Source organism: Protopterus annectens, chromosome 1.part0 (assembly GCF_019279795.1).
Source record: "Protopterus annectens isolate FY-2018-M chromosome 1.part0, PAN1.0, whole genome shotgun sequence".
In the NCBI taxonomy this organism is placed as follows: Eukaryota; Metazoa; Chordata; order Ceratodontiformes; family Protopteridae; genus Protopterus; species Protopterus annectens.
This window is the reverse complement of record NC_056725.1, coordinates 1,662,367,911-1,662,389,933: the sequence shown is the minus strand read 5'-3', so window position 1 is coordinate 1,662,389,933 and position 22,023 is coordinate 1,662,367,911. Positions and strand designations below refer to the sequence as shown.

At 39.6% G+C, this 22,023-nt stretch overlaps 1 protein-coding gene across 2 annotated transcripts in view; it reads right to left on the bottom strand.

Annotated features, from left to right (window-relative positions):
• The window catches only part of SGSM3 (small G protein signaling modulator 3), a 1,391,341-nt gene that overhangs the window by 919,058 nt on the left and 450,260 nt on the right, over positions 1-22,023 (bottom strand). For both annotated transcript variants that reach the window (XM_044068352.1, XM_044068343.1), the window contains exon 5: positions 2,502-2,710. In XM_044068352.1, coding sequence (XP_043924287.1) covers positions 2,502-2,710 — 209 coding nt within the window. The remainder of the gene's footprint in view (positions 1-2,501; positions 2,711-22,023) is intronic.

Sequence of the window (22,023 nt, the reverse complement as noted above, 5' to 3'; positions counted from 1 at the left end):
TAAAGGCGAGATTGACAACAATACATTAAGAAGTTATGTACTCACCATAATGATCCATACGTGTTGTCCATCTCAACCTTTATTCTCACAACCCGCCCTGCATACCCTCCCCCCTTCCAGAACTCCTGGGAGACCTAGTGGACAGTGGGTCTATGGATCTCCATAGGCTCAGAGATGCTGACTTTGGCTTCTAAAAGACCATATCCACGGGTACTGGTTATTTTTCTTTCTAAGTGGGCAAACAAGTCCTGAGGAAGTTGGTGAATGGCATTATGGGTAGGGAAGGAGGCCCATGAGGTTTGCTGAAGACTTTGGGCTATTGGAAAGGCCGGGACAGATCCGACACATCAGATCTGAACCAATCAGTGAGAATAAAGGTCGAGACAGACAACACACACACAGAACATTATGGTGAAAACTTGACTTATTTTTTTCACTCTCTGTGTGAACCTTTCCATCTGTATTATTTTTAATACTTCCTATGACTAAAACTATGATGTTTATTGTAAATAGATACTTAGTATTTTCATTTTCTTTTACTAATTATTAAATATATTTAACCTTTTCATTGTGGATGGTCTTTTAGAGAATATTTTAACCTTGGAGAGCACTTACATTTGGTGACACCGTGGCTGCTTCTGAAAGCCTTGCTGCATTGGTCAAACACTACCATTTGTATTATTGTTAATTTTACTCTACAACTGGGTACCCTTGTAAGAGCCTTATAGTAGCTGGCTTTGGGGTGTTCTGATGACAGTATCTACCTTGTAGTCTGGGCAGAGGGGGCATAGCTGGTAAATCTGTGCCAGCCTTTCCTAGGTGCGTGTGTGTGTGTGTGTGTGTGTGTGTGTGTGTGTGTGTGTGTGTGTGTGTGTGCATGTGAAATCAAATCTCAAAGTGTGTGTGTGTCAGCTACTTTGAGCAGGAACACAGCACTGGTTTCACAGAGAGGGTGGTGGAGGACTTGGCTTGGAACACCCGGCTAAGGACTTAATTCTACAGCTGTGGTCTGTGTGGGGTCTTATTTGGGAGCTGGGGAGAGACAGGGAGACCCAGCCCCAGGACAGGAGTGTGTTCACTGTAACCTCTTAAGGGAAAGTGTGTTTGGTGCAGAGAGATGTATCTGGAAATTCTCTGTTTATCTATCTTTGTTCCAAGTGAACATCCCTCACCAGTGTCTGTGATAAGGATTGAAACTCCTTGACTACTGGCTCACAGGAAGGATATTACAACCCTCACCAAGAGAAGTATTTAGATGATAGATGGCTATACCTCATTATGATTAAAGTAACAAGGAACTCGGTCAGTCTGAGTTACAATGACCTGAAATAAATGAGACCTGTAATAACATTTTTATAGCTGAGTAATAAACTAAGAACACTCTGCTCATTTGCAACTTGCATTTTCCTGTCCATCACCCCTACTCAACACCATCTACACTAAATTACTGCAATGCATTTGGACACTTGTTTACTGTATTCATACTGCCCTTTCCAAATAGTGACAAACCAAAAATATCAGACAGGTCTCAGTCTTACAATCAAGTCCAGCCTACCCAAGACTTAGCCCTGCTGCCCTGGCTCCTATCATTTACTCTACAATAAACCATCTTCTTCCTCACCTGTTTAAGCAGTCAATTGTGCAGTGGCATGTTTAAGTTTAAGGTGCTAAAGCTATTAGTATCCAGAATGGTTGGGACATCATGCAATATTACTGAGCAAATCTTAGGTTTTCTTCCCTTATAAACAAAGGGTGAATGTCCAGTGAATTTTCTACTGTTGTGACCTTATTAACTTCTAACCTTTGCAAGGGTCAGTGCCACATCACAGTCAGGTTCCCACTCTCAAAGGATAGTGGGTACCCCTAGATACTCAGGCAATTTTGTTTTGCATGTGGGAACACACTTTACTCTTATTTATTTGTCTTTGTTTACCATGAAAGTCTGACTGGGCAAAACCCATTTTCAGGGGAGGCCTGGGGAGAAAAGTTCCATTTGCTTGCATTGCATTACACTAAGTTCCAGTTCAACACAGAGTGGTTACATTTCTATTTACATTTATACAAAAACAGTAGTTACATTTATACATTCTGAGATTTTACAGAAGTGGAGATTACTAAAGAGAAAGCCCACTATTAATAAAACAGAAGAAAATTCTGATAGCAAGCTTAAAGCATGGCTGTCAAACTCATCTTCTGGAACATAAGTTTCCATGATGAATCTAGCACCTTTGTTTATATTTCTATTTACAATAAACCAAGACTACAACTTCTCAGAGTTGCATGTTTTCCTCTGAATTTTAATATTTAGTCAGTATAGCAATATATCTGTCCTCCCCTATGGCAAACATATTTGAATAGGATAGCAGCTACGCAGATTAAGCATTGGGCAAATCTAGTATGGCAAACTACGTATTTGCTTACACACATAAAAGCACGTACAAAATCAGCAGTTCTCTTGGTCGCTAAATACAGAAATCAAAGTCAGAATCTGAATTTCTTACCTGAGGCCTCATGCTGTGCGGGATTCCAGCAAGTACAAGTGACCGTAATTTGTCAGACCTTGGTAATACTGCATCAATTTTGTCCCAGGTTAGATCACCAACATCATGGTTATGTGTAAACTCAAGGTGGGCCTGCCACCTCAGCCGTTGTTGTGGGTCCTCACTTAGTGGAACACTGAGCAGTTTACTAGAATTGGGTTCAGCACCATCTACAACAGAAAAAAAAGAGCATTATGAATTAATTCTTCAAAACATTAAAGACCTCTTCTAAAACAAATCAGACATCAGTGAAGTATTGCAAACAGGGCAAATGTGTAGTTAAATAAGTTTTAGGCAGATATTTAAACAAACGCTCCACAAAAGACCTTAGTGACTGCTGTCTTTAGTCACTATAACCATAAGAACATCTCAAAGCACACTTTACATCATCATCCTAAAATGTAATGCATACAGAAATTAAACAAAATCTCAGTGGTATACAAGTTACAATTTTACAATGTCATGCAAGTAATAATATGAATTCATTATGCAAGTTCAGGAAAAGACTTGGACATTAGAAAGCATAACTTTGATCAAACAATGCACCACATTATCTGAAATAAAGCTCTGCCATGCACCTTATCTAGGTGCATTGAATCAGTGCTAAGTTCCTAGCTGACTAGAACAACAACAAATAGCTTAATAATAAGGACACCAAAAAGCATAAAACAATGCCACCTGAATGACCAGGGCCGAGGTCAATTGTTAACCTTGCCTGAAATTAACCTGATCAGGAAGAAGGGTGCCAAGGAGATACTGCTAGCACCATAACAATACACACTAGCTTCTGCTGTGGGGAATCCTGTAGGGAGCAGATGCATCAGTTGTTCCACAGCCCTCTTGATAAGAGAAATCTGTAAAAATGCAACTATCACATATAAGACAACAATATAACAGCTAGCCAGCTTCCAAAGCTTCAGGGCATCTTCCACATGCCCAAACTATCAGGCAGCTCAAGCTGAGCTGACTAAAAGACAAGTCTGGGCAAGAAGACTTTAGAGCTTTCCTGCCAGCAGACAGAGGGAGGCTAATCCCTGAAAAGACAATGCTAGGAACATCAAAAAATGAATGTCCACACACTGGCATAAAAAAACAAAAGGGGTGGAGGAAGAGAGTGGCTAATGCAGCAGTGATTAATCAAACATTTACTGTTTTGGTAAGTTTACCTTGCACACTTGCACTATCTTCATCATATAGATCACTGCTGCAGTAGCCTTAGGATATTTTACCTTAATTAACTACATTTGGGAGGTGCAAGAAGAAGACTTCAGGAGCCCCTGGAGAATGGTCCTTGCAAAGCTTAATCTGGACCTGAAGAAGGAATCAAGCTTATAGTGCTTTGTAAACATATGTAGAGGACCAAGTAGCACTTATATAACACTTTCAGAATCCAACCCTTTCCAAAAAGCCATAGATGAAGCTAAGGTCCTGGTAGAGTGGGCCTTGACCTTAACAAAACTATTCCAGACAGGGTAAGTTTATAGCCTTCAACAACCATTTAGAAATAGTCTGTTTTGGTACAGGTTGTCCCTTCTTACCTTTACCAGAAATGAACTAATTCAAAGATCTGAAAGATTATGTTCCGTCAAGATGGTACCAGAGTTGTCTGTGGACATCCAAGGTATTGAGTATACTTTGTCCATCATTTCTAGCTTCCAGAAAGAAAATGAGATAATGGGCAGTTTGGTTTAAATTAAACTCTGATACTACTTTAAGCATAAAAGAAACCCTGTCCCTATGGAAAATGAGATTGAGGTGGCTCTCTATAAGAGCTTGCAACTCAGATACCCTTATTGCACAGGTCAGAGCAATCAGTAAAATTGTTTTCCATGTTAAGAACCTCAAGTCAGACAGATTAACTGGTTCAAATATAGCAAACGTTAGCTTCCATTATCACAAAATTAAAAGCCCAAGAAAGAGTCACCAGTAGTCTTGGAGGCGTCTTATGCAAAATCCCTTTCAATAACATTTTGACATCAAACTACATTGAAAGAGGAGGCTCCATGGACAAATGAGCTGAAATGGCCGATAAATGAACCTTGATATAGGAATTTTATTTATTTATTTATTTATTTGTTTATTCACCAGGAAATTCCAACTGGACGCAAGTCCTTTTTCAGAGGATTCCCAGGAAGAAAAGCTCCACATCATGTACATGATAACTAGAGATACAAAGTTGCAGCAATAGTAAACAACATTACAGGTTGCTGGCTTTAATACAATAACAAGATATTGTTTATCAGCAATATATACAGAAAATGTTGCAAGTTAAGATAGTTTCTTGTTGTTTATAATATTAGTAACAAAGTTGTCAGACAGGATGTTAAGGTATGTAAAGACAACTAGCTATTTCTGGCTATGGTTAGTAGTGGCGGTAGTATAGTTGGGTTAAGAGTCTAGGTGGAGGTGGAGATAAGGGGGGGGGGTTAGTCTGGATTAGAACAACGACAAAGCCAGTGAAATTTAAGTGGAATTTGAGTGCAGTCTTAAAAAGGCTGCTGGCAGGTAGAGTAATTATAGAGGGTGGAAGATTGTTCCAAAGTTTAGATATGGTACATGAAAATATGGCTTCTCCTGCTGAGTTTTTGGGCTCGATAACAGTGAGTTGATTTTTGTTGCTTGATCTTAGGGGCCTAGTGGGGTGATAGGGTTGGGGAAGGGTTTGAAGGGAAGGGATGTTAAGGGGATGGTTAATAAGTTTATGAGCAAGGGTGAGTTGATTAAAGTGAAGGAGTTGTGGGAGTTCTAGCCAGTTTAGTTCTTTAAGGGAGAAACAACGATGCCTGCGGTAGGAGGTTCAAGTGGCAAATTTAGCAATCTTGTTGTAACAAGCATCCAGCTTGTGTAGGTCTGTCTGTTTAAGGCTGGTAAGTATGGGGGATGCATACAGAAGGGTGGAGATTAGCTGGGAATTGGCTATGGAGATTCTAGCCGCCTTGGTTAGCAATTGGCGGCTTCGATATAATGCACCAAGTTTCTTGTGAACTTTTTTTTATTGCGAGAGATATGTTGGTGTCAAATCTAAGTTTGTTGTGTATTTCCACAAGAAGTAATTTTGTGTGTTCTGATGGAGAGATGATGGTATTGTCTTTGGCAAGAATATTGAAGTGGGGGGGGTGTTTTGGGTGGCTTTGGAAGGTTGAAACAGGAGAAGTTTTGTCTTACTTGGGTTGAGTAGGAGCTGAGCATCGGATAGCCAGCTTTCTACAGAAGAGAATGATTCCTGTGTGACTTGTTGTAGTTCGGGTAGACTGGGGGCAGAGCAGATAAGAGCAGAGTCATCTGCATACTGTATAAGAGATGCTTGGGTGGTGGCAGTATGTAGGTTGTTAGTGAAAAGTGAGAATAATGGAGGGCCAAGGATAGACCCTTGGGGAACTCAGAGAGTAACTGGGAGGCGAGGTGATATGTTATCATCCCAGATTGCTGATTGCTGGCGTCTGTGTAGATAGCTATGGAACTAGTTACAGGCTGGTTGTGAGAAGGGGAGGTTGGGGAGAGTAGTAGCTCATGAGATACCATGTCAAAGGCCTTTGAGAGATCTAGAAATATGGCAGTAGAGAAGAGGCCATTGTTTTTGTGATGAAGTATAGTGTTGGTGAAGGACAGCAGAATGGAGGTAGTGCTGTGATATGGCCTGAAACCATGTTGGGTTTTGGAGAGGAGATTATTAGCTAGGAGGTAGCTGGAGACCTGGGTGTTGATACAATTTTCAAGTATCTTGGAGAGAGGGGAGAGGATAGCAATGGGGCGGTAATTGAAGATGTCAGTGGAGGGGGTGCCTTTGTGGAGGGGAATGATGTGGGATATTTTCCATATCGAGGGAACATAGCTTTCTGTTATGGAATGGTTGATTAGAATTTAAATTAGGTAGGCTAGTGTATCAGATGCAATTTTCAAGTATTCAGAGGGGAGGTTGTCAGCTGTGAGTTTGGTGAGTTTAAGTTTTGACAACAGTCTTTTTATGTTGAAGGTAGGTACTGAGGTGAAGAAGAAAAGAGGAGTGGAGGGTTTAGGGTTAGGAGTTGGGGGGGCTGTTGTAGGGAAGTGTTGTTTGTTTAGAGATGTTACAGTTTCAGTGAAGTGTTGGTTGAAGGATTCAGCAATACTGCTGGAGGAGGGGGGAATGGATGGCTGGAGGTATCAACCTTCCCTGGGTGGAGGATAGTGTTAATAGTGGACCAGAATTGCTTAGGGCTGTGGTTGGTAGAGTTTAGGGTGGATTTATAGTACAGGGATTTGTCTAATTTTATATGCTTTTTGGCTTTATTGTGGAATTCAAGGAATGATTGCCTATCTGAGTTATTTTTTGTTAGTCGCCAGTGCTCCCAGGCCTTATCTCTGGATTTCATTAGGGTTCTGGTGGTCTTTTGTAACCATGGGACATGCCTGGATCCGACTTTGGCATTTCTTACAGGAGCATGGGTGTTAAGGATGGAGAAGAAGGTGCTGTTGAAGACGTGGACAGCCTCATCTAGATTGAGGTATTTTAGTGGTGACCAGTTAATTTTTTGCAGGGAGGAGATGGCGCTGGGTTTGAAGTTGGACTTGTTCCATATTTGCCTGTGGACAATGGGCTTCAGACTGTTTGTGTGGTGGCGAATTAGGAAAGTGGGGGAGTGATCACTAAGACTGTCAGGTAAGCAGCCTGCTGGGTAAGAGTGAGAGGCTTTGTTGACTAAGATCCAGTCAAGTAAGGGATGATTGTTAGGGTTTTTGTTGATTCGGGTAGGGGATTGAATGAGTTGAGTGAACCCATGGAGATTACGGTGAATGGTTGGGAGACTGTTATTACAGGATAGCCAGATGATGTTAAAGTCACTGAGAATTATGGTTTCCTGGGATAGAGATAGAGTAGCCCAGCTCAGGAGATTTTCTAGGGGTGTGATATTTTGCCCTGGTGGGAAATAGCATCCTGTGAAATTGACTGTTTTTTTTTTAGATTAATTTGAGATTGGCATAAAGGATTTCTTCACTGTTGTGGTGAGGGGCAGATGAGTTCAGGAGTTGAATATTGAGGTGGTGTTTAAATATCAATGCTACACCACCTCCTTTTTTGGACAATCTGTCTATGCAAAGGATGTTGTATTCAGGTGGAAGTATTTCCTCACTTCTGATGTGAGGTTTGAGCCAGGTTTCAGTTAGGAAGAGAATATCTGGGGAATATATGCTTATGCTGGCATGTAGTTCTTGGATTTTATTGCATATGCTTCTGATGTTTAGGGACATTATAAGTAGGTCTGTTGTTTTCTTGTTGATTAGGAGTTGAGTTGTGGGGGGGTTGCTTGGACTAGGGTTTGTGGTTGGGTTGGATTTGGGTGGACCAGGGTTTGGATGGATGTCTCCAGCGAGGGCTAGTTTACAGAGGGTGTTTAGGATATGTTTTATATACATAGTAAATTGCTTATGGTATCTTTGGGATATTTTACTTTTGAGTGTGTTAGGTGTTTGGTAATGGAGTGTGTGTATCGGGAAGATGGTTTTGGTGGCAGGGGTTGTGTAGTTATAGTGTAAATGTTTGACGGAGGGTATTGAGAGAGTACAGTGGAAGTTATTGGGGCATGTGAGCTAGAACTACGCAGGTTAGGACTCTTATTATATTAGGTAGCAGCATGATTGTGTTGGATGTAGGGGGGAAGGGTGAGTAGTGGCAATTGCTGGCAATTAGGGGTGGGGTTAAGGCTAAGAATAAATGTAGTGGCACTGGGGGGTGGTTGGGAATATGGTGCAGGGAGGGGAGTGAAGTGAGCATAGCAAACAGAGCAGGATAGAACCCCCCCCAGGCTAAAGATTGCAGGGCAAGTCTAAATAGCCAAATTGTTAGGAGTTATTAGAATCTAGTAGGGAAAAACAAATCTATAGACCTGATTTCAGCTGTGTCCTTTCTGGGTAGATACCTAGTTTGAAGCAGACAAAAAGTGGCAGTTTAAGTACTTTTTCACATCTATTTTACAACTGGGCAATTCCAGTGTATCTACTGGGTTACCTTTTTTCACCTAGAGCTTTATCTTGGTTTACTGATAACTAAAAAGAAAAAGTTAACTGGGGAATGTAACAAATAATGTATACCACAAAAGATTAAAGACCCCAAACAGCATATAAAGTTAATATGGTAAAGTAAAAAAGAAAGCTGTTGTAGGGTCAGACCGTGGCAATAAGTTTCCTAAAAAGTCTCTGTAAGGCGTCTATTCAGACCATTAAATCCTTTCGGAACACAATAGTAGCTTGCATCAATGGAAATTCAGTTGAGAAACATCATATATCTCCAAAATATAACGAAAAATACTTCTAAAAAATGACGTCTTTATTCACAGTACAGACTGGTAAGCGCTTTCGCTATTCAGCTTTTTCAAACCAAAAAGTGTCTCAGACAAAGATCATATATATATACACACAGAATCTTAATTAATTAATCAACTGCTTATCAAACAATTAACTACTGAATAGACTTTAAAGGTATATATCTAAAAGAATATATATTTTTAAAATACAACACTGTAACACTATTTAACATATTACCATCTATAAAAACACATTAAAATCTGTACACCTACTAAACATAAAAGTGTATATGTATGTGTATATTATATATTTACACACAATTTTAAAAATGTAAAGATCTTTGTCTGAGACACTTTTTGGTTTGAAAAAGCTGAATAGCGAAAGCGCTTACCAGTCTGTACTGTGAATAAAGACGTCATTTTTTAGAAGTATTTTTCGTTATATTTTGGAGATATATGATGTTTCTCAACTGAATTTCCATTGATGCAAGCTACTATTGTGTTCCGAAAGGATTTAATGGTTTGAATAGACGCCTTACAGAGACTTTTTAGGAAACTTATTGCCACGGTCTGACCCTACAACTGCTTTCTTTTTTACTTTACCATATTAACTTTATATGCTGTTTGGGGTCTTTAATCTTTTGTGGTATACATTATTTGTTACATTATTGTTATTTTGCGTGTTTTACCACGAAGATACCATGGCTGAACCAGTAAGTAATTTGGCAAATAATTCCCCGAAGAAAGACATTGAACTTCCGTATAAGCCAAGGGGAGTGGCTTTGAACTTAACGTCATTACAACGACTACAACGCTGTTTGAATAACAGCGTCAATCCATTGATGGACTGTGATCTTCGAGCTTCAGATAACGAAGTTAACATTAACTGTAATGATGTTGAGTATATTAATAGTGAACTGAATTTACTAGAGTATGACTTACTTAAGCTGAAAAGATTAGAAATGCAAAGGTTCCACTTTGAAGTCTGCATTTCTCAACGAATTATACCACGCGGGTTACGTGTTTTGAAAATGCCGACTACTCGAGACACGTATCCAGAGTTGCTAAAGCAGTGGCAAAAGTTAAACATCGAGGTGAGCATAAACTACATGAAACTAATGAATGATTTCTTTAAACCTGAGGAATTGAGACTGAAAGACTCTATTTTAAGAAGACAGAACAAACTTTATAAGTTTAATGTACAGTTTATTGATGCTAAAATAGAGCGTGTAATGGACGTCTTGCTATATGAAAAACGTATTTTTGAGCAAAAGAAACATAAATTAGTGAGAGATAAAAATGATTTTTCAAACGGCCAAGTATTTACTTGGCCTAGAAATGTAACATCTCATGCTGTAAATAATCATGTTGGAAGAAATAGGCATGCTCGTGACTCTATTCCGAATGTTAATGCTATAAATGAAACTGCAAATAATATCATAGCTAACTCAAGTGATATGGATGCCAATCCTTTGAATATTAATACAACAGAAGTGCCTGATACTTCAATTACAAATGTAACATCAAATGTTAACACTTCTAATGGTAATAATGAGGTTGTATTTGTTAATGACAATGGTTCTAGTAGTAATATTGACACAGCGCTTACGAATGATAGTGGTTCTACACAAGTAGTACGTAGTAAACGCTGTGCTTTAAGGAATAATGTTGAAAATGAAATGCAATTTCCTTTCCCTATATCAGACAATTTTCAGAAAGGGAGGAATCGGTCTTTGAGCAGGGGCAGACAAAAACGAAAAGCCCAGCTCAACGATATAAGGGAACCCACACTGAAAAAGATGTGGGAGAAGTTGACTTGATTCACAATTTATCCCACAGACCTTTAAATAAATCTGAACGTGAATTACTTAAGGGGTTGTCCTTCGTTCCTAGCAAACAAAGTAATATAACTGATACCATTTTAGATTTAAAACTATTTACAAGGAACTTACAACTGAAAGTCATGTACTCTAAAAATATTAGTGAGCATCATGTTAGTTTCAAGAAACCAAGCTTGTTTAACCCGAATTTACATCCTACTATAGAGGTATTCAGTAAAGCAGTTGAAAAAGACCTGTACAGCTTACACTTAGACAGTAATGAGAAACATAACAATCTAAGAAAAAATTTGAATTATAAACAAATGAAGGCACTACGTGACTTGTCTGATGACAGAAACATTATTATAAGGCCAGCAGACAAAGGCGGACCTATTGTTATCTTTGATAGCAATGACTATAATAAGAGAATGTGTGATATGTTATCGGACAATAAATTTTATAAGACAATTCTTTTAAATGAAATTAAACAAATAGTTCAGAATGTGTATAATGACTTAGAGGATTTGTATAGAATGGGTGTCATAGATTATCAACTGTATAATTATTTACTTTTAGATGAGCCTACAATACCATTCATCCAAGGCCTACCTAAAATTCATAAGGACTTCATAAACCCCCCTATGAGACCCATAGTCTCAGGACGTGGTTGGGTAACAGAGAATATATCCTATTTTTTAGAAAAAACTTTGAGGCCTTTTGTTAATGCGAATAAAAACATATTAAAAGATTCTAAAGAGTTCTTATTAGAATTTTATGAGATGGTGAAAGATAAAAATTATTACACGGACTTAATATTAGTTACTATGGATGTTAAATCCCTATTTACAAATATTCCCAATGAGAAAGGTATAGAATATATAGGTGAATATTTGAAAAAATTTTCAGACTTTACCAATTGTAAAATTGATTTTATTTGCTCTTTGTTGGAAATTGTACTTGAGAGCAATGTTTTTGTGTTTAATGATCATTTTTACATGCAAAAAGATGGCGTAGCTATGGGCACTTCTTGTGCCAATAGCTACGCCAATCTAGTTATGGCCCTATGGGAAGAGAAATATTTATACCAGCTTACTTTATACCAACAGAATGTATTATTTTATAAGCGTTTTGTGGATGATTTATTCTTTCTTTGGAAAGGCAGTTATGATAGTCTGGTCTCCTTTGGAGAACAAGTGGACACTATGTCCATTCTTAAATTTTGTTATGACCAGCTCTAACAATGAGATATCCTTTTTGGATATCAATATATGGCGAATGGATGATGGAAATTTTAATACAGGTGTTCATCGTAAAATATGTCACAAGAACACACTGCTCCATAGAGAGAGCATGCATCCATATCATGTATTTAGGAACGTTTTAAAGGGCCAATGTATCAGAACATCTAGGTTAAACTCTAACAGCGAACAATACAATAAAGAAATATTAGCTCTCAGCACTAGATTTTCCAATAGGAAATATAGAACTTCTGAAATTCATCAGACAATACATGAGGTTACCGAGTTACGGAGTAACACAGCTTGTCCAATATTTTCGGATTCTGGTCTGGCTAGATACAGAAATTCGAACAGTAATATTTTGAATAATGAGCAAATCAAATTAAGATTTCCCATACACTATACACAGGATATACATTCGATTATTGGCACAATTACAAAATACTGGGATTTATTGAAAATTGATCCAGAAGTATCAAAGTTCGTGGAAGTTAAACCACAGTTTGCTTTTCGAAATAGGAATAATTTATATAAAATGTTATGTCATCCCTCTTTTATTAAAGATGAATCTGAGATTTTTACAGGAACCAATCCATGTAACAACTGTAATTATTGTGAATATGTTGAGAAAAAGAATGTCTTTATACATCCTATTACCCATCAAAGTTTTTATTTAAAAGCTAATGGATCATGTAACTCCAAGAATGTGGTCTATATTGCCTGTTGCACAAAGTGTTCTTCATATTATATAGGCAAAACTAATAGAATGTTAAAAGAACGTATTAGAGAACATTTGTATCAAATACGCATTCAATCAACTGTCAATGCACTATCAAAACATATATTATGCACTGATAACACACATAATTTCAGATTCACCATATTACAAGTTATTAGTACTAACATTAGAGGGGGTGACATTAACAATTATACAGAATCAGTTGAAACCTCATGGATTATCAGAACTATGTCCCATGTATTCCCTGGTTTAAATGACAAAGTTCCTCTAAAACCCATACTCAAGAATAGGAGACAGAGACACAAGTAATCTGTTGAATATTTCCCTTATATATTATCAATTGTTCTATACATACATTCCAGATTTTCAACTTTACATTTTTTAAATTGTGTGTAAATATATAATATACACATACATATACACTTTTATGTTTAGTAGGTGTACAGATTTTAATGTGTTTTTATAGATGGTAATATGTTAAATAGTGTTACAGTGTTGTATTTTAAAAATATATATTCTTTTAGATATATACCTTTAAAGTCTATTCAGTAGTTAATTGTTTGATAAGCAGTTGATTAATTAATTAAGATTCTGTGTGTATATATATATGATCTTTGTCTGAGACACTTTTTGGTTTGAAAAAGCTGAATAGCGAAAGCGCTTACCAGTCTGTACTGTGAATAAAGACGTCATTTTTTAGAAGTATTTTTCGTTATATTTTGGAGATATATGATGTTTCTCAACTGAATTTCCATTGATGCAAGCTACTATTGTGTTCCGAAAGGATTTAATGGTCTGAATAGATGCCTTACAGAGACTTTTTAGGAAACTTATTGCCACGGTCTGACCCTACAACAGCTTTCTTTTTTACTTTACCATATTAACTGGGGAATGTATTTACAGCAGATGGGGGTAGGGGTGCAGCTGCCATCCCTAGCCTTGGGTAGAGCCAGTTATTTCTGCTTTAGACCAAGTACTTTCTACAGTAGCAGGCTAAGAGGGAAACATAGCCAGACACCTACAGTAACTTATTTTCTTTTTAAAGCCCTTGAGTCCTTGTGGTTGGTTTCTTCACTGCAGATGCGGCCAATGGCCAAGGATTCAGCAAGTGGGGGACTGAGAGAGAACCTGTTCGCAGGGACAGTGGTCACTAAATGAAAAGATGGAGACAAAAACAATTATTATGTTAAGGTCTCTGAAAGGGGAATGAGAGAAGTGCTGTAAAAAGTAACTGAAATAAAATTATCACACAGGCAGGAAGGGTATTGGGTTTAAGAATAGCTGCATGCTACACTATTTACACAGGTACAAAGTGTTTAGCAAAAAAGGCTCAGGCAACTGTTATGCATTTGCATATGAACCCCTTGGCATAAAAAAAAAACACCTTACATAGTGATATATACCAGGTAATTTAGGTAGCCCATGAATTTAAATAGACAGTTCTATCACAGATATAGCAGTAGTAAACTATCAGCAATTGTATACAACAGTACTTAAATATCGCAACACAGACAATTACATATCTACATTGCTATAATATTTCTCATAGTACAGCAGTTAAAACAACTAAGGATTCCTCTGACTTGGCAGCAAAACAGGGCTTTAGCCATAATATGCTGTTCTGTATTTAACTTACTGCTTTCCTTCAAACTGAATCACAGAACACTCAGTCCCGCTGCTTAGCATCTATTTTAATTAAAAGGTATTTACTAAACAAAAGTGATGATGAGGAGTAGCAAACCCAATTTGATACTATAGCATCTGTAAGTGCTAGCAGCATTAAGCACACTAAGCACCGTCAGACTGGAAAATGATACATTGTAACATTTTGTCTACAACCTTTATAATTAGGAAACCAGTTCTGCAACAGTAGCCATGCTGACAGTAACAAAGCAATAGAACAATTGAGTTTCTAGAGACCTTAGCTGCAATATAAAAAAATAAAGCTCAAACACTTACAATGAGATACACCACGAGCTGAAGGGAATTGGCAGCTGTTGTGAGTAAGCCAAGATGGCTCCAGGGATTTAAGAAAACTTTGCTGGGACAATACTGGAGGAGGGGGGTGGGAGGGGTTACAGGTAATGTGAAGTAGTTAATTCTTGTAGAAAATCACACTCAGGAGAAATTGAGCAGCAAATGCTGCAAACAATCTATAGACCTGAGTTCATAGAATTCCCCCCCAGGCTAAAGATTGCAGGGTAAGTGTCTAAATAGCCAAATTGTTAGGAGTTATTAGAATCTAGTAGGGAAAAACAATCTATAGACCTGATTTCAGCTGTGTCCTTTCTGGGTAGATACCTAGTTTGAAGCACACAAGAAGTGGCAGTTTAAGTACCTTTTTGCCTCTATTTTACAAGTGGGCAATTCCAGTGTATCTACTGGGTTACCTTTTTCACCTAGAGCTTTATCTTGGTGTACTGATAACCAAAAAGAAAAAGTTAACTGGGGAATGTATTTACAGCAGATGGGGGTAGGGGAGCAGCTGCTGTCCCTAGCTGTGGGTAGAGCCAGTTATTTCTGCTTTAGACCAGGTACTTTCTACAGTAGCAGGCTAAGAGGGAAACGTAGCCAGACACCTACAGTAACTTATTTTCTTTTTAAAGCCCTTGAGTCCTTGTGGCTGGTTTCTTCACTGCAGATGCAGCCAATGGCCAAGGATTCAGCCAGTGGGGGACTGAGAGAGAACCTGTTTGCAGGGACTGTGGTCAAGTAACTTATTTTCTTTTTAAAGCCCTTGAGTCCTTGTGGCTGGTTTCTTCACTACAAATATTGCCAAGGATTCAACAAGTGGGGGACTGAGAGAATCCATTCGCAGGGACAGTGGTCAAGTAACCAACTTATTTTCTTTTTAAAACCCTTGAGTCCTTGTGGCTGGTTTCTTCACTGCAGATGCGGCCAATGGCCAAGGATTCGGCAAGTGTGGGACTGAGAGAGAACCCATTCGCAAGGACAGTGGTCAAGTAACTTATTTTCTTTTTAATGCCCTTGAGTCCTTGTGACTGGTTTCTTCACTGCAGATGCGGTCAGTGGCCAAGGATTTAGCAAGTGGGGGACTGAGAGAGAGAAATTAGAAAGGCCACAGGAGAGTAACTCACACAAGTACTGCAGAACCAGAGAACAACTAGTCCTGAATGGGTGCTGGTTATGTTGTTGACACCAACTATAAAAACTTTCAGACTTGCTAACCTATGACTTTCTAGTAGCAGGCTTTCTTGCCTCCACTTGTACCTGCTGCATATGCTCAGTAAATAATTGCATAAAAGGAATTACGACCCTATCATCCAGGCAATCAGTTGAAGTTGATTGATGTCAGGGTGCAACAAACACCTATGTTTTTGTGCGAGTAGATCCATTCTGTGAGGAAGATTGTGGTAATTGCCCTTGGCCATTTCCAAAATAAGGGAGAACTATGGATGCCTGGGTTAAAAGGGAGTCACCACAATGATCTTGGGGGAATAATTCTGAATCTATAAAAGTACCCTGGATATTTGTGGAAAGGGTGGAAAAGCATACAGGAACACTCCAATTTAAGGAAAAGAAAAGGCATCTGTCGTCCAAGGCCTTCTTGCACAGAGTCCTGGAACAGAATCTTGCTAGTTGATTCCTCAGATAGAAGACAAACTGGTCTACTTTAAAAATTTCCAGCAGATTGATCAAATCATGGAAGACCCCCGATTTAGTTTCCATTCGTGAGGGTCTGCCCTCTTCCTGCTCAGCTTGTCTGCCACACAATTTTGCTTGTCTGCCACACAATTTTGCTCTAATGGATTGCAAGATGCATGTACAGTGAGAATGTATTGTGAAGCTGTATCCCAAGCTGATATGGCTAGTCTTCAAAGGTGGTACAGTCTGGTTCTCACTCTTGCTTGCTGATGTACCACATGACTGTGGTATTATCAATAACCACTAGAAGAACTCCTGGGGACCAATGATGGTTCAGAGAGTTGAGTGCCTTGATCAGGGCAAGCGACTCCTTGATATTTATATGCTTACATATATCCTTGGTGTCTCATACCCCCTGCACATTTACCTCTCGTGAAAATGCTCCTGAAACAAAGTCCAAAGTATATCTGGTGACTGACTGCTTCAGAGCAGGGATAGAGAATGGGAGATCTAAACTTCAGGATATCTGCTGGCTCCAGCAAAGATTTCTCTGACAAACCCCAGCACTGGGATTTGAAAATACAGGATGTTGATGCTGGGATCAAAGAGATTTTAGATACCACTGTATCTTTACTCATACAGATTCTTGACAGGGATATCATGAGAAAGTACAGTTGTGTAAAATCTTACTACAACAGTAGATGTCCTTCTCTTCACTGTTGCAGTATTCTTCACAGTAGGGATCTCCTGCCAAGGAGAGCCCAACATCCTGTCAGTATAACAAAGCCTTTAGATCATGCATGGTCCATATGTCACATGTATACTCCCAGTACAGGATGCAGAGCATAAAAGTGACATACGGGTGCTGTTACCCAAAACTGAATTGTCCCAGAAAAGAGTAGTCTCCATAGGACAAAAAGGCCATGCACATCCAGAAGGAGAAAATGCAGGTGCAAAAGAAGACCGTCAGCCAAGAGAAGAACAAAAACAAAATCCAAATGAGAAAAAGGGGTGGGAGGGAGTGAATACTGCAACAGTGAAGAAAAGGACAGCTACTGGTATGGTATGGTAAGATTTTACACAACTGTACTATGTCCATCCACATCACTGTTGCAGTATTCTTCACAGTAGGAAGAGTACAAAAGCTCAAGAAAAGGATTGGAAGATGTAAGTGTGGGAAGGGCCCTCAACAAATCCATGCAGAAAGACTCCAGCAAAACCTGCTCTGATCCTAGAAACCATATCCAATCTATAATGCTTAGTAAAGGTATGCACTGAAAACCAAGCAGCAGCTTCAAGGATGGAATTGGTATCAAACCCCTTGATGACAGCACGAGAAGAAACAACAGCCCTAGTGATGTGACCTGTAATGGAAGTACACAGACATTTACCATGAAAAGAATAACAAAAAGAAATGGCATTAGACATCCAGGACAAGATGGTTTGCTTAAAAACAGTCAGAGCTAATGTCCTGGGATGAAAAAAAAACAAGAAGCTGGTCAGCTGAGCTGTCTGTGCAAATCCATGGTATGTAGAACCCTCTCACTAGCATACTGAGAAGGAAAAAAGGGAAGGGAGTTCAGCTGCCCGATTCAAAGACAACTCATTGTACTAATCCTTCTTTTCTGCCCAAGGTAGTCAAAGGGACACACTGTCCCTGTGGGAAAAAACCCTAAAAAATGGGGATATCCGGCCATAAGGGCCTGAAGGTCAAAAACACTCTGACCAGAAGTAAGAGCAAGTAATAAGTACAGGTACAGTGCTGCAGAGAAGCTGGACCTGCAGCCTCAAAAGGAGCCTCGGCCAATTTTTTTTAAACAAAATAATGGTCCCAAGGAGGAGGAATAGGCTTCCTTGGGGACCCAAGATGTAGGACACCATTAAGAAACTGTTGGATCTCAAAGTAAGAAGCCAAAGGATGATTCAAGGGCAGACAGGCAGAAATAGCTGACAAATGGACCTTTACATAAGAAAAGGTTAAGCCAGACTGGAGCAACTCATACAAATAGGAGAACCAGAGGGACCTCCACTGTAAAACGATCTTGGTTATGAGCATGGCACCACATTGAAAATCTCTTCCATTTGAACATACAAGACTTTCTATTTGCAGATTTTCTTGCCTCCTGTAAAACCCTGACATACTCAGAAAAGAGGTGCCTAAAAGGGATCAAAACCCTATCACCACAGTGTAAGCTGGAATGGACAACTGAGGATGGATGAGCAACCCCTTGCTCTGTGTGAGGAGGTTCAACTGGTAAAGTAACTTGTGATGATTGCCCCTGGCCAGATGCATTAAGAAGGGGAACCAGTGCTGTCTTGGTCAAAAGGGAGTCACTAACAGTCCAGCTGAATCTTCTGCAGAATTCTTGGAAGTAGAGGAAGAGGAGGGAAACATCCCCTTTCAAGGGATAGAAAGGGAATCAGTCTTCTACACCAGATGGCATGCCACTCTGGAATGGAAAAGGAGGCAATGCCTGCTCAGAGGGGAGGCAAAAAGATCTACCTGAGGAATACCCCACCAATGGACTAGGTCCAGAAACATGTCTCTGTGAAGCATCCATTTGTGAACCTGTGTTTTGGACCTGCTCAAGGTGTCTGCCACTAAATTGTGCTCTGAGTGAATATACACTGCCTGAAAACTTAACTGATAACAGAGTCAGATCCCAGGCTTGAATGGCCAGCCTGCAGAGAAGGTAAGTCTTTGTACATCCCCTGCTTGTTGACATACCACATCATTGTGGTGCTGGCCATGTAGACCTTCAGAGGACCCGAAGAGACCATGGGGTGAAAGGTCTGATGGGCCAGAACCAGAGCTCTCATTATGCTGATATGGTCTGACCTCTGACAGGGGGACCAAAGACCTTGAACTTTCAGATTATCACAGGAATCCCCCGACCCCCATGTTTGAAGTGCTGTTGAATAGTTCTTTTGAAGGAACTAGAGGCTGACAAGGCAGGCCTAGGTTGAGGGAAAGTTGTTGAATCCACCACTCAAATTCTTACTTTAGACAAGGAGGGAGAAGTACGCTGAAATCCTGAGGGTGGCAATGCTGAAGCCAAACGGACCTGAGGTACCACTGAAGCTTCCGCATATACAGTCTTGCAACAGAGAGTATCTGAATAGAAAAGGCCATGATTCCCAGGAACTGAAGAAAAACCCTGGCAGAACAGCAGGCAAAGGAAGAAGAGATTGAAAGAAAGTTGTCAATGACAGAACTTTTGTGGATCGAAGAGAGGCCAACACTAGCACTGTCTGAATCCTGCAGCCCAGATACAAATGATCCTGAGAGGGAGTTAGGACAGACTTTTGAAAGTTGATAGTGAACCCCAGCCTCTGGAGGAGAGATATGATGAACTCCAGATCCTATAACAGGCAACTAGGAGACGGTGGCTGAAGCAACAGGTCATCTAGATATGGAAAAAGTTGAATGCCTTGGAGCCTGCAAAAGGCAATCACAGGAGCTAGGCATTTTGTGAATATCGTTGGGGCAGCAGAGAGGCCAAAGGCAAAGCAGAGAACTAAAAATGAAAGGAAGAGACAGAAAAATGTAAAAACATCCTGAAAAGAGGGTGAACAGGATTATGAAAGTAAGCATTCTTCAAATCAAAGGACACCCGAAAAGGCTGGGGTAGAAGAAAAGGAAACAAGGTTAGAGTAAGCAACCAAAAAGAAGGAACCTTGAGAATGGTGTTGAGCAAGGAGAGATCCAAAATAGGTCACCAAGTGCCCTCCTTTCAAGGGACCAGGAAAGTCCTAGAGTAAAACCTCTTCCCTATATATGAAGAAGGGACAGGTTGCATAGTCTGCTGCTCCACCAGGGACCCAAGAACCTCTGAGAAATGAGGAAGTTGTTCCAGAGAAGGTTGGGGAATCCCTAAAAAATGAGGGAGAGAGTTCCACACCATGAAGTAAGCCTGATGGATGACAGATAGAAGCCAATAATCCGAGGGGTTGTGATGGCAGTTTGGAAGACAGAGGGAGAACTCAAGGGACAAGGGAACTTAGTCGAGGGGTAGGGGGGCAAGAAGTCAAACAGATGCAGACTTGTCCAATAAAGGAGGCTTCTGAGCCACAGCAGCCTGAGAAGACTCAGCAGGAGCTGCTTGCCTACCACACTTCCTGCCTCTGGTGGCCTGACAAGGTTGCCTACAAACAAAAGCAGACCTAGTAGGACAGTTCCTCTGGAGAATTTGGGGATAGGGGATACAAAATATTTTTAAGATCCTGCAAAGATTTACCTTTTTCCTGAAGAGACTTAAACATAGCAGCAGCAGTCCACAAGAGATTTTTATTATCTAAAGGAGCATCCAGCAACTTGGGCCTTAATGCCTTCAGGTAAAGACAGCAGGCAAGGCCAAGAATAATGCCTCAAGACACACACAAAGGCAGCACCTCTGGAAGACGCATCAGCAGCATCATAACTACACTTGATAGAGTAACAAGCCTCCTGAAAGATGGAACCTAAAATAGACAGAGCAGAATATTTTGTTTCAGAATCAGGAAGATTGGAAATAAACATCCAAAACAAAGCACCTAGGAACCAGCAAAACAAAGCCACCAACACAGCGTAGATGAGGCAAAAAAGCTTTTTTTTTATTTTAACGTTTAAAGAACACCACATTTTCATCCTAGTATGTCCAGGACTTCATCAGAAATGAAAAATACATTATATTCCCTCCTTATATACCTCTTTCCTACTTGCCTCGTGATCACAATGAGTCACAATTAAATAAAATAAGCCATAAGATTTTAATAGTATATAATTAAAACAATTGTGCTAAAATTACTGTAACAGTTTTTCAATAAATACAATACTAACATCTATTCTGGTTAACACGTTCCTCAACGCTAGTATAAAAACGTAAGGTCATATAATAAATATAATAAATATTTCAGAAAATTGCGTATACATCTGCAGTAAACAAGTACCTGCACATGAAGGTAAAACAAACATGTCACCCTCCCCCCCATACTGAATAAAAACCTAGTAGTAAATATATATACATAATGAAATAAGGTTGCACTAAAAAAATCTTATGGCTTATTTTATTTAATTGGGACTCATTATGATCACGAGGCAATTAGGAAAGAGTGAATATAATGTATTTTTCATTTCTGATGAAGTCCTGGACATACTAGGATGAAAACGTGGTGTTCTGTAAACGTTAAAATAAAAAAAGCTTTTTTGCTCCATCTACATTTTGTTGGTGGCTCCGTTTTGCTGGTTCCTAGGTGCTTTGTTTTGGATGTTTATTGGTCGTGTTTAAAGCACTTTTCTCTTTTACTTTTCTAAGATTGGAAATAACCTGACAAGCCTGGGCAATCAGAGCCAGAGCATACTGGGTCATGTGGGCCTGGTAACTGATGGTCCAAAAGGCCAAATAAGAAGCAGTAGAAATCTTCTTACCAGTTCTCTTCATTGCCCTACTATCTATCTCTGAAGGCAGAAGTTTGAAAGAGGGCAAAAGCTTAGAAGGCTTGTCAGAGGACACTGACACCACAGCACGGTCAGCAGATGGACATTTAAATAAGAAGTGACAATCCTCAGGAACCTTACAGAGCCTGTCAGGTTTCTTTGGAGCAGGAGGCTGAGAATCGGGCAACTTAGAGGCAGCTATGAAGGTGTCTAACAAAGAAGCCAACAAAGGAGGCACTGCAGAAGGTTTAGGAATGTTCACCTGAAGCAGCTCATATCATCTTTTCTGGACATCAGACACTTAAAAAACCTACTTGAAGAATTCCATCTTTCTAGCTATAGTGTCTCCAAAAGACAATTCCTCAAAAGGAGACTCAGGACTT